At 53.8% G+C, this 13,500-nt stretch overlaps 1 protein-coding gene across 14 annotated transcripts in view; it reads right to left on the reverse strand.

The window, feature by feature from the left end:
• Nucleotides 1–13,500, reverse strand: part of TRIM9 (tripartite motif containing 9) — a 70,790-nt gene that overhangs the window by 19,821 nt on the left and 37,469 nt on the right. For all 14 annotated transcript variants that reach the window (XM_069783064.1, XM_069783057.1, XM_069783063.1 and 11 more), the window contains exons 2-5: nucleotides 11,860–11,955; nucleotides 11,280–11,402; nucleotides 2,424–2,534; nucleotides 1,684–1,837 (exon numbers count right to left, since the gene is read on the reverse strand). In XM_069783064.1, the coding sequence (XP_069639165.1) occupies nucleotides 1,684–1,837; nucleotides 2,424–2,534; nucleotides 11,280–11,402; nucleotides 11,860–11,955 (484 nt within the window). The remainder of the gene's footprint in view (nucleotides 1–1,683; nucleotides 1,838–2,423; nucleotides 2,535–11,279; nucleotides 11,403–11,859; nucleotides 11,956–13,500) is intronic.

The following is a 13,500-nucleotide window of genomic DNA, read 5'->3' on the forward strand; positions in this document are numbered from 1 at the left end:
ATCTTCCATCCTCATCCTCACTGCCTGAAGTCTGACAAAAGCCAGCAAAAAAAGAGACATGGAGAATCCAGACAAGATGTGGAGGAGCCATGGATGCCTGGGAGAGAAAAGACAGACTCGCTAGCAAAGGTTCACCATTCATCACCTCCCTCCGCAACTCATCCACCTCCTGGGTTGGATGCTCAGCGGGAACCACCAGGCTGAGGGCCTGGAGAAACCGAGTGGAGAAAGCCCTTGTGTTACAGCCAATACAGCAGATGAGATGCTGCTCGTGCCCAGCATGTGCTGGCAATTGATGTGGGATGCCCTGTACCTATTGCTCACCTCTGCTCTTTATTGAGACCTCTGGTGTTGCCCTGCCTCCTCCAGTGCTGTGACACGTGTTTGGGATCCAAACCCAACCTTCTGCAAAGTCTACAAAATGCAACAACTTATTTCCACAGCGAGGGTGAGACGAGAGCACAGCCTCTGTCAGCTCTGCCCTGCCTCCGCAGAGGAGGGCAGGCAGCTAAACTAGCAGCAGATTTGCTCTTATTAATTAAAAATAACCCTCTGGGCTAAATTGAAAGAAGGGAGGGTAGGAACACGCTAACATCTCCATGACGGGTGTGTAAAAAAACAGTAATCCAGCCCTCCCTGGGTTTGGCTCCCCTTGCTACCAAAAAATGTTACTGACACTTCAAATTAATGGCCTGGCTAATGATGAGCAACTACAAGCGCTCCCAGCAGCCATGCCCAATGCACCCTTCTCACTGCAGCAAATACCAGCAGGGCCATTATTTGAAGATGCTCATTATCTCTACAGAGGAAGCGTGTGGTCAACAGCCTTCCTGCGTCTGACCGCTGAGAAATGCTGGTGTGTGCAAATGGCTCCCGAGTCAGGAAATCCAGCCGTGATGGCAATGAAGAGCCATGCCAGACCCGCAGCTGGTTGCCTTTCCTCCAGGCAGCTCATTTGCACCACCTGAAGGTATAGGCCTACGTTTGATGTCCTCCTGAGCTTCCCTGTGTCACAGCCCATGTGCATCTTCTGTCAGCTTCCCAGGGCTTGGCCAAGTCACAAATTGCTCACAGGTCGCAGCGGTTCTCTGCTTCCTGCAGAGCGATGCAACCGCAGTGGCTCTCTGCGGTTCGGGAGAGTGCGCACAGAGACAACGGAGAATGAGGAGGAAATTAAAACTGAAATGAAGGTCTAAGACAACAGGGAGGAGAGGGGAGAGAGCGAAGACGCCGAGATAAGTGGAGTGGCTCTTTGTGCCTTTGTGTTTGGACGGACAATGTGGCTGCTCACAGCAGGCAGCTCGCTAGCTGGCCTGTGCCAGACGCTGCTCAGCACTGAGCAAGCGAGCGTGTGTGAGCAGAGGTTTGGGAAGTGCCTCGTGCTGCTCTTGAGACCCCGGTCCCAACCTGCAGAGTGCTTTCTAATGCACTGCCAGGCAAAACCAAGCTCCTGGCACCTTCATCTGGCACACAGTTGCCCAGGGATCTGAGACAGGGAGGCAGATGGCTGGCCCAGGGGTGCAAAATACACAGGAATGGGCATAACTCTTGGTCTGCGGTGCCCAGTCCTGCTGGGACAAGATGAGAAACTCTCCTCTCCTGCCCCTTCCCTGTGATGAGTTGCATGGAAGCACTCGGCATGAGCAGAGATGGGCTTTTGAAAGGCACTGGAAATATTCTTACCTTTCATCTGTACGAAGTCGAGCTGATGGATGGACTGTAGCAGAGGGGCGTTGTCAAGGTTCAGGTCAAAGTCCGTGGTCATCCGGGGTGTGAGCGTCCCCTTTCCCCACTGGTCCTCAGTTAAGTGCACTCTCCTGATGAGAGCGTCGGAGATCTGGTGGCAAGGAGCAGCCTCAGCTATCGAGGGCCACCTGGGCTGCACGCTGTGCCTCGTCCCTCCCCTGCTCTCCTCCTTCCCTGTGCCTCCCAGGCTGCCGTTTCTGCCCCTGGCTGCCAAAGGTTGGGACATCACATGTGGTTTCTAGCACCGCCCTTCGCTGCAGCCTCAGATTGCCAGAGGGACCCCAGGAGTTTTGGGGACTATTTTAAAGGCAGGGTCTAGTACCAACGGGACCAGCCCAGGAATGAACGATGAGATGCAGTTCTTAAGTGCTGTATGTCCTTCTCTCGCTGGAGAGCCACGAGACAGCACGTTACGATCACTGCCTCGAAGATACATCACCATTTGCTGCAACCCTCTATTTCTCTGCTCAGAGTAAGAAACGTCCCTGGCCTGGTTCTGCTTTTCTCTGTGAACCTGGAGGTGATGAGAGGTTGGCCCTTGATTTTATGGCTGGAAAAGCTGGGGACATCATCCTGGGTGTAACTCCTTTGACTCTGCTGCATTACCCCAGGCCCTCATCTGTGCAATACCTTTCCTGCTCCCCTCGTAGCCCAGACGTGAGCAGCTCCACACCAACCTGCAGGAAGCCGCTGGGGTCGTTCTCCTTGATGACCTCCAGGCAGTACTCCATCAGGCCCGTGGTCTGGCGCAGCTTGACCGTGCAGTGAGAAATCTGGTCTCGCACCACCTGCAATGGGACAATGAGAGCAGCGTGGCTCAGAGAGGTTTGGGAGACGGGGAGCAAACGGGCTTTGGTGCTGTGTGGGCACAGGGACAGGGTCAGGGCAACACGAAGGGAGACAAAGACTCAAAGGAAGAGAAAAAGGCAGAACTGGCCAAGACTCATACACCAAATTCCAGATCCTTGAAAACCTGGGGAACAACAACAAGCCTCGTTTAGCTCAAAATTATTAACCCACGTAATTATTCAAAGCAGTAGGGAAGTTCCTTGCTCTGTCTTTAATTAAGACAGCTTCCAAATGACAGCTTATGAACTCTATGCAAAGCAAATGCCTACCTCCATAGATACACAGGTGCTGCTGCAGCCCCTGTGGGAATGCCCTATCCATCCTTGGCATGGAGCCGGGCTGCGGGGTTGGCTCTGGGGCAGCTGCACCCAACCGCCCCGAGTGAGGAGCGAGCCTGGTATTTTGGTATTTCCAAGAGGAACGAATGCACCACCTCCCCCAGCTTCAGCTCTGACTACCGATCTGTTTGAGATGCTCATCTTCCCATCAGTTGAGATGGGCCATGCTGCAGAATTGCCTCATTTCCTCCACTGGCTGCAGCAGGAGTCTGGGGATGAGCTCAGAAGGAGAGGTGTGCCAGTGAGAGGAGATAAATCCTGCATGCCTTGTGACAGGGCTCCCTACAGCATGCCAAGCTCTGCCTGGGTCTGCCCAGCCTGCATGCTAAAGCACGTCTTCTTGCACCCATGGGAAATGTGTTTCAGAATCCCAGCGGCAGAGTACAAACAAGCATGTGGTTTGGCCGGTGCCCGCGGGCTCTGGTGACCTTCCCTGAAACACGGCGGGGAGGACAGGGTTCAGGCTCTGACACCGTGAGGGTGTATTTGGAGGTTGGCTGGTTCCTCACGTTGAATCCCTGCAGAAGGAGACAGTGCAGGTCTGCACCCGGTGTCAGTGCGATTTCTGTCATGGGAGATTGGCAGAGCAGCTCAGGAAGAGAGATTTTATGCTTTAGAGGAATGTGCTCATGGCAGGCAATTTTTTTTTTTTTCTTTTTTCTGGAGAAGCTTTAAAGCTGTGTAAAGTTCTCCACTAGGACTGAACAAAGCTATGCAGCTCTGGAGACCACAGCTATTCAGGATGTTACAGACAGTAAAGATGAGCTTTGCATCAGCATCTGCAGCTGCAGTGCGATAGAAAAGACTGCAATAAGCAGCAATTAACATTTCTGAAAGCACAGTTGTTTCCTCGGCACCGCAGTCGGTGAATCCCAGCGCCCATGTGCCCACTGCTCCATAGGCACAGCAGCGCTCGAATGACCACCCTGGGCTGAGGACCATCTCCTGTGAGCATCCCTACTGGTCTGAGGACCATCTCCTGTGAGCATCCCTACTGGTCTGAGGGATGGGGAGGTGAAACGAAGCACATGTCAGCCTCCTGCGGTGAATGAACCTGTGTTTCAAGGGGGGGTGATGACTCCTGCAGGGCAATCAATCACATCATGTGTTGCTTAATTATAATTTAATCACCTCTACTTAATCACCTAACAGGAAGAAAAGAATTATCAGTCTTGCAACTTGGGACAACGTATCTGCTTCTGTGAAATGCCACAAAGCACTCTCCTAGCCGGCTCTTATTTTTAGGGAGCAGCCACTCCTTGCTGCTTTTAGCAATCCCAGCCTGATGTTTCCAGCCTGTGGCAGAGGGGAGCCGGAGCAAGCCCAGGCGCTGGGGAGGGGGCTGCAGCCAGCACACCCCATGTGCAAGGTGGAGAAGGCAGCAGGGGGAGCTCCCATATTGCTCCTCTAGACCAAGACATGTGTATGGAGTCTTGCAGAGATGCTGGATCACTCTGAGATGGGGCTAGCGAGCAGCATGATCAGCACACACCAGTTTTTGCCTCAAACGCTGTCATTAGAGGGAAGAGTTCATTCGATGCCAGTTTCTAACATTTGAGTGCACTGGGATGGAGCAGAGGCAACAGCTAGTCCTGGAGATCTGGACTCCTACACTGACCTCTGCCAAAGGCATGGGCAAGCCCCTGGACTTCTTTTCTCCATGGGGATGGTCAGTCCTTCAGGATGGGATCCAGAAGGTACAGTGGGGGTGCAAAGCCTTGCAGCAACCTACAGCCCCTGCCATGCAACGCATAGCAGCCTCTTGTGTTAAATTGATCTCTTCTGCCCAAAGAGAGGGTGCTGGGGAGTTGTTCTGCTCCTGCAAGGGTTGTCCGCTGTGTGGATGTTGGGTGTTTCAGCTGCAGATCATGGTGTTACCACTAAGTGTGAGATGAGCCCAGCCTGCAGTCTCCAACCTTGCTGTTAGAGCATAAACTGACTGCACTGACCAGAGAAAGGTTTTGCCTTCCCTGCCTGCTGGGCTGCAGATGGGCAAGTGGGCATCCCACCTTGAACACCCAGAAAAGCAGCCGCTTTCTTTCATGTGAGACCCCTCTCCGGGGAAATGCACATGCCACCAGGAAGACAGTAAAGATGGGATTGGTAAAACAATCTTCTTATCTTCTTTGCAGCTTAAATCTCTGTCTGGTTTGCCCAGGATAATGAATTTGTGAGCCTCTCCCTGCCCGAATAGAAGTATTACCAGCAGAATTGCCATCTGCTACTGCCAGCCAGACATGAGCCTCCAAGAAGCAGCATTTGCTTGGTGAAGACAGGCACGGTGTCCCAGGACAGTCCTGGACATGTGGCTGGCTCCCCCGGCACCCACTTGGCCAAGAGACGGTGTTACCGGCGAGGCAAGGGGACCTGCCACCACTGCTCTGGTGTCAGCGTGAGACCTGCTGGGCTTCCTGGCACTGGGAGGAGGTAGCCGGGACACAGAGATGCCGGCCCCGGCTTTGCCCCTCTACCCTGCTCATTCCCTGGCAGCAGGGTGAGGTCAGGCCAGCGCCAGGCAGCTCCAGGCTGATTAATTACCGAGCTTCCTAGCAGATTATCCCTGCTAATGAAGGTCTGGTCCGGAGTGGAAGTGCTTGCTGCAGTGGTTGGTAAGAGGTCTCCTTATGTAGCTAAGAGGCTACATAAATCTTTATGCAGGTGGGTGCAAACTGAGATACAAGAAATTCCATTTAAACATAAGTAAAAGCTTTTCTTTTTTTTTTTTTAAAGGTGGTCAGAGACCAGAACAGAGAGGCTGTGGAGTCTCCAGCCTTGGAGACATTCAAAACCCAACCGGAGGCAGCCCAAGGCAGCCTGCTCTAGGTGCTCAGAAACTGCACCCGAAGCAGCGGCTGCGTCTCTGTCCCAGCCCACACCTTTCGCCCCAGCGATCCTGCCCTTCTGTAACTCTGTGATCCCCTTTGGGGACCAAGCACCTATTCATCTGGAGAACTAGAGCATGAAACAGCAGTTTAATTGCAGCATCTACACAGCAGGCAAGCCAACAGTAGAAATCTATGTTTCCCTTCACCACCAACAAACTGTTTTCAAGGCAAGGTGAGGGATCTTTGGTTGGGACCTAGTGGGGCTTCATGGCTTTACAGTTTCTGCGCTCCGCACAAGAGAAATGGGACACAGACAGGAACAGCGAGACTCCATGAAACACTTTGATTAAGGAAATGAAAGGTTTTAAAAATAAGACGTAAACATCTCCCACACCTTTGAAAGCACGGTCTAAACCCAGTGGGGCCAGTGAAGCCCACAAGTTTTCCACGCTGTTTTTTAAGCATCCTGTAGTTCTCCTCATGCATCAGGGATTTCCACTCCCTGGGGTACCTCAGCTCCCTGTTACCCCAGTAATGAAGAGTATTTCGATTGCAGTATTCACCAGATCGCCAGGAAAACCAGGCTGCCATGAATTCTGCATGGAGGTAGACAGTTTACAAACCTCTCCTGAAACTACACGGGAGGGGCTAATGGGAAAAGGCTAATGGCTCAGCTGGTGAGGGGATTTGGGCAGCTCCATACATTTTGTTTGTGGTCGTTTTTATCAAATGCCTTTTTTTCCCTTTAGGTACCAAAAGAGGCAACAGCCAGAACCTGGCTGCTAATTACAGCCTATAAAAAGGACTTTTGCTGTGCACTCACAGCAGCTCACTACTACCTTAAAATAGGAAATTTATTTCAAGAGCTTTTCTTCCCCGTAAGATGACATTAACTATAATTTACATTTTAATACAGCTCCTAGAAGGCAGTAACATCTCCACTCATCTCTACTTAAATGTCTTCCTCACCTTCCTCCTCTTTTTAGTACTTGGCTAGATAACCTGTTTTCAAGGCACTCAACCTTACTTGAACCTCGTCTCCTCAGCATCCAGGATGAGTCCTGCTGGGGACATCACATGGAAGACACGGAGCCTCCTCATCCCAGGCACTCCGTGGCCAGGGTACGGTCACCTGCACGGTTGTGTTATGGGGAGCAGCGCTGCTGCGCTTTGCCGCCGTGCTGCAAACCCAGATGGAAAAATCCCAGATGGAAAAACCTCCAGGACAGATCCCGATGGTTCGATTGTGCTGAATCCCACAACCACTCGTCCTCGGAGCAGAGCATTTCCAGGTGGATGTTTCCATGGTGACTTGTCTCTTGCTATTGCGAGAGGAGGCTCAGGCTGGAGCCGGGAAAAGCAGAGCTGCTGCGTTAACAACCCTGTGCGATGCTGGCGACAGCACGTCCTGGAGGCTTGCACAAGCCCGTTCTGATCAAAGGCTTCTTCCAACAAGTGTGGAAAGGTGCGATACGGAGACCTTGTCTCCAGTGCAGAGCCATTGAGCATGGCACATAGACAGATGCTATGGAGGACAGACTTGATCCAGCTCTTCAACAGAATAAGAGGAAAGCTTGAGGGACATCAGAAAACCAGAGGCATCCCCTGCAGCCCGATCACAGCTCTGCAGAGCTCCTTGTCCTCAGTGCCCAGCTCCTGCTGCTGCTGCCCTTCCCAAGGTGCTCAGACACCACGGCAAGGGGAAAATGGTGCAGCGTGAAGGGATTTGCAAGAGAAAGCAGCAGTGTGGCATCTGCATCTTTGGGAAACAATGCACCTCGTGATGAGCTTATCTGACCTGTGCATCCTCTCTGGTGTTTCCATACAGAAATGGTATGGTACAAGAAAGCGAACCTGTGCTTCTGTCCTGTTTCTCATCCTTTCACACCAATCCTGATCACCAGTGACCTAATCCAACAGGGGACAACAAGTTCCCTTGGGCTTCCTGGAAAATCCTGACTGTAACCCCCTAAAGAAGGATCATGGACCAGCATTTCATCTCTGGAGATCCAGTGCTATGGGCAGGAGACCTTGGTCAGCGTTTCCTATATAATTAGCTCCCCCGGGAAATGTGACAACTGCTGTTTGCCTACAAGGGCTCTGCAGCCAAAGCACTGTGGTGAAATCACAGCCCAAAGACATCCTATGACCTGAAGGCCAGAAGAAGGCCAGAATGGTCCACCACACTGCTGAGACCTTAAAGGAGTTGCAAGCAGAGCTCGGTCTATGTGTGCTGTGGACTGAGGAGATTTCTTCCTGGGACAACACTGCAGGGAAACCTCTGTGTCCCCTGCACAAACCAGCCCGTGCTGTAGGGCATCTTCCCTTGGGGAAGACCATACTGGTCCTTTGAAAACCAGGGCCAGCAATGAGGAGCAGGACAGCCAAGGAGATCTGTCCTGGAGATGGAGCAGGCACCTGGCCCCACTGCTCCTCCAGATGTTATTTTTTAAAGCCCAGGTTCTTAATCTGAATCCAAGTGTAGGGGGAGGTTGGGGAAAGGCAGGGAAATGTCCCTTCCAAGTTCATTTCCTCCCAAACCTCTCCCCGCTCTAGAGTAATTAGTGTTGGCCCACAGGCAAACCTGGATTTGTGCCCGCCTGCATGAAATATGTGTCAAGCCAAAGTAGGTCAGTCCCAAAGTCGAGCTGACCCTAACTCTGGGTGCCGCACGGAAATGGGAACTCGGGCTCTCCAGTGAAAGGCGCCCACGGCACCGCGCCAGCCGGCAGGCTCTGTCCCTCCATGCCTCTCCTCCTCGCTCACGCGATGCCATACCGTGCCGTGACGGCCAACCTCCCAGCAGGCAGGAGGGGCAGCCCACGGAGAGATCGGCTGCAGCCAGGGTGCTGCAGCTCCACGCCAGCTGCTGGAGCAATGGATTCGGATCTCAAAGGGCTCCTGGGTGGCACAGCTATTTCACTACCTGCTCGTCTCCTCCTTGGCCGAGATGCTCTGGGCAGTGACAAGTGGACATGCAGGCCAGGCTAGGCTGCTCTGAACTGGTCTCCTGTGGGAAGGGGTGAAGCTATCACCACAAGACAGCAGCCAGTGTTGTCCCGTCCTAATGTGAACGTCAACCAGGACAAGTCCCATGGTCCTGCAGGAGGACCCACCATGTGTCCAAATTCAGTGCGAAGCGCGTGCCAGGGCATGGCACGGAGGAGATGGCGCTGAGCAAGCAGCATGCTGCTGCGGACGGGGCGGGTGGAGGTGGCCCCTCTCCTGCACAGTCTCGCACCCTGCGCACCATCCTTCCCGACACCGTGGAAGGATTCCTGCTCCCTCTGCAACACTTCCAGTGCTCCAGAGCCTCGGAGCGAGACCTGGGGGCTTTGTTATCCCCTCCAGCCTCAGGCAGCAAGAAGGATGTCCCGTCGGGAGGCAGCTGCTCCAGGCACAATGCTGCTTCCCTTTCATGTCTCCTCACGTTCCCCTGACCCTTTGAGCGAGGCCAGCCCAGTCCGTGCCCAGCTGGAGCTGCAGGTGCTGCCTTTGTCCAGGGATTTCCTCGGAGGGGGCAAAGGGGAAACCCCCACGCAGCGATGACCCGGGCAGCCCCTTTCCCTGGGTGACAGAGCAGGTGGGGACAACAGCAGTGCTGGGGAAGGGGATGCGGAGGACAGGCTGCAGGGTTGGTGGCGAACGCTCGCCTCGGTGGCCTGGCGTGGCCAGGGGACCCTGTGCGTGCACAGTGAGGACAGCAGGGAGGTACCCGACAAGGCTGAAACTCTCCTGCACCCCCTGTTCTGTCTGCAGCTTGTGAAAGCAGGGAAGACCCTCTCTGTCCCCATCCCCAAGCCAGAGGGGAAGGGTGTACGTTCACCTGGGCTGTGTGCCAAGGCTGTGTGTCCCAGCCTGACGATGCTGAAACCCCGGGAAGCAAATCTCAGCGTACAGGACCTCAGCTGGCACTCGGATAGGTCACGGCTGCACAACTCTCCCCATACAAGCCTAAGACCAAGGCAGCACCACTGTGTTTATTACTTACCTCCTCCATCCCCGCAAGAATTAAAAGGGAAAATTGAATAATTTCAGGCTAAAAATCTGACCAACGCTCCACAGGCTGCAGACCAGAGGGGAGCAGCTTCTGGATTTTAAACACCAGCTGCTGTGATGCTACTGATAACTGGATGCAGGCTCGTGTGTCACGTCTGCCCGAGCACGCAACGCCACGGAGCCCTTCCTGCCTGTGCAGGTCCCTTCCCACAGCTTCTGGGGAGCTGCAAGAGCTCAGTCCTTCAAGGAAGGAGGCTCAAGGGCTGATTTTAAGAGTCCAGTCTGAAACCCAGGAGCTGTTTCTTCTTTAAGGGCCAGGCCTGCCTAATGACAGAGCCCGGCTGATAGTAGGAGTGGATGGAGGTGGGATGTACATGTACGTGTGTTGGGGGGACAGGCGATACAGTAAGAGCAAGCAGTGGGATGCAGATCCTTTCCTCCGGCCAAAAAGTGAAAGGCCTCCGTGGGTTGCGCTGAGCCGCGAAACTGCTTTGTGCTGCCCAGCTTTGTGAGAGTTTAATTAACCGTGCCCTGAAGGGGAAGAGGGAAAGAGAGCCCACCAGGCAGTGGGGGTCCTCTCTGTGCCTAGAAGACAGGCTGGCAGCATAGCATGCCTGGTTGGGGTTGTGCTTTATTGTCTGAGCACTGATGCTGGGCTCGGTCCCACAAAGCTGCTATTGTCCATCTCCTGATGGAAACGCTCACAAGCCCTCGTGTTGCAGTGCCCATCGTCTGCAGGCAGACCAGAGGCTGGTGGCCTCCTCCCTCATTTTAGGCAGGTCCAGGAATTCCTCTGGGAGCCTCCTGGGTGGCCCAAAGCAAGGCTGGGGGGTATGCAAGAGGAGCCAGAGAAGACACACAGATGCTTCTAGCTAGAACACTGAAATGCCCTTGGAAGAGGGACTCTGGAAGTACAAAGTGACATTGATGCGAAATGCCCCAGCTCAACGCTCATGGTGAGAGCTGCATCTCAGCTCCCCCAACACCAACAATTCACCTGTCAGTGCAACCACCACCTTGAGGCCATGAGGTGCTCACCAAGTATAGAAAATACAGAATTTCTGCTCCTGCCTGATGATGAAAGTGGCATCTCATGACACCAAGTGCCCCAGAACTTCAGCTGAAGCCAGCAGAAGTTACAGGCACTCAGCTAGGATTATGCTAGTAGCTCGGAAGCAACATGGGACATGAGCAAGGACTTTTTCCAGCCTGTGGATGCTGCACACATGGCTCTGCTGACCTAATGACTAGTAATTGGCCCAGTAATGGAGTAATTCAGTGGGAACCACCACCTGGAAGAAGCAGCGCTTTGCTCAGGGCCTGTCACGCTCCGAGCGGGCTGGTCATCTGCAGCAAAATGGAATTTAGCTAATGTGAAAAGCAAGAAGAGCAGCTTTCCAGTGCCCTCCCCACTCCCCCTGCAGCGCTTCACCCCAACAAACAGCATCACAATCCTCATCCCTGTCTGGTGGAACCCTGCAGAAAGCTCTCTGACCACCCGAGCTGGCGGGTAGGGGCTCACCTTTAGCTTGTGCTCGTGCTCCTTGTTGACCCGGGACAGCAACTGGGCTTTCCTTCTGTTGAGGGCGTCGATGAGAGCGTCACACTGGGCCACCAGGCAGGCCTCGAACTCCACGCTGTTCTCCTGTGGGTCAGAGCAGAGTATCACAGCCTGGGGCATGTGTCCATTTCAGTCGGGAAACCTGATTTTTTTTTTTATAGTACCACATGGGCCATTTTTATATGTGTAGCTGCAACACTGCGATTCACACAGCATTAGCACATGGGGTGCTTACGCCCTTGGCTCGTGGCAAATGCGGTGGTGGCAGGTGAGAAACGGGTTTGGTCCATCCTGCCACATCCTTGAATCTACTTATGGCAGAGACGGGAAGGGCTGGGGTCTCTGCTGCTCCCTCCGTGACACAGGCAGCTTTGGGAGGAGCAGTCTTTGGGAAGGCTGCAAGGGGGTAATACGAAAAGTCAGGTGTGAGCCCCTTTGGGAGAGCACCCACCAAACCAAGCTGGGGAGATGGGACAGAGGATCGCAGAGAACAGCTCATCCTGGTGGGAAGGGGCTGTTCCTCCGCCAGGAGACACAGTACCTGGATTTGCTGAACCATGTTGCGGAGCTGGACCAGGAACTCTTTTGCTTCCTTGGCTCTGTCTGACAACCCGTTCAGGGCCTGGGAAAGCTGGCTCTGCAAGGGGAAGAAAGAGCGAGGTCATTTCCATGTCCTGGACTCATCCTGGTGCTGGAGGAGCTGATGTGTGTGCGATTAGGGCTGGGGATGGACTGCAGCCCAGCACTGCCTTCCCAGGGTGTGCAGCCTTCAGCAATGCATCGAGGTGTCCTTCTGCCCTTCTGCCCTGAGTGTAGGGAGAGGAAAAGGAGTGTTAACCATCATCACAGATGCCCCAGGTTTGGGAAGCAGATATTCAGTGTCCACCTCTTCCACAGGCTCCCCTGGGTGATCAGGGACAAGCCACATCCATCCTGGGTCGCAAAGTGAGCCAGTCGCTACCTCCCCTGAATCTGTGGTCTCCAGGGAGCCAGACACCAAAAATCCTGTAGGATCTGACCCACGTCTGCTGAGGGTGGTCAGCAAAAGGGCACAGGTCAGGCCACTTGAATCAGACTGAAAATCTCCCAGTCCCTCCTGAAAGCTAAGGTAAAGCAGGATCTTCCACTGCCACGCAAAATACTGACTGCTCCCTCCTCCTCCGGTGCTAGGGGTGGGAGCGCACACCCACAGCCTGCTCCGGCCCGCACTGAGCTGAGCGGCATAACATGCTAATAATAACGATTATGCCTTGTGCTTTTTCATTTTTGTGGCACTTTCCAAACACTAACTCAGGAATCTTCCCCTTTTGCAGTGATTTCAGTAAGGGTTATTATCTCAAGAGCTGGGCAAACCACCCATGACAATTTACCTCTCAGAGAGATTTTGCCTCTTTCGCGGGCTGCAAATTGCCTACAAACACCATGCAGGTTTTGAGGTGTGATCCTTCTTTGCAGCAAGCGCAGAAGGGAGCCCAGAAGATGGCTGATGTCCCCAGATCTTTAAAAACCTAATGCGACCATTCCTCCTGTGATCAGGATGCTGGCACCTGCCCCGTTGTGCCGTGCTCCCCCAAACACCGGTGCGGGAAGCAGGAGGAGGCGAGATGGGAGAGGGGAGCAGGGGGAGTGATGGTGCAGAAGGGATGCGAGGTCACTGGAGCGCAGCGCCTGCTGAGATGGCGCTGGGCTGAAATCAAGGAAAAAAAAAAAAATTGCTATCAAAGAGACAAGGTAGCAAACAAATGGCGACCATTTAATGGCCCAGAAAATGACCTTACTGCTGCTTCCCCAGGAGATGTTAATATAACCCTAGCGATTTCTGCATTTCCTTTGTAATTTATCGTGCCCGAGTCATTAGGATGTGGAGCTAATCAGCGAATGCATCTCTAATAAAAATGGGATTGCTAAGTCAGCTCAGCAGGTCTCCCCATCTCTCTCCTCCCTCCCTTCCCGGAGCAAAGGCTGGAGGAGAGCCGAGGCTGAAGCCCGAGCTGCTCCCCACGCACTGGCAGCCTCACGCACCGCAGGGACAACCCAGCCCTGCCTCATCCTCCCTGCTGTGACCCTGCAAAAGCCTCCATCGCCCTGCTCCATGCTCGCCCTCCGCAGCCCACGCAGGGCTCCAGCCCTCCCAGATTTAGGAAGACGTCTTAAGCCCCGCAAGGTGGTTTGCTGAGCACCG

The sequence above is a fragment of the Haliaeetus albicilla genome, chromosome 5, assembly GCF_947461875.1.
Source record: "Haliaeetus albicilla chromosome 5, bHalAlb1.1, whole genome shotgun sequence".
NCBI lineage: Eukaryota > Metazoa > Chordata > Aves > Accipitriformes > Accipitridae > Haliaeetus > Haliaeetus albicilla.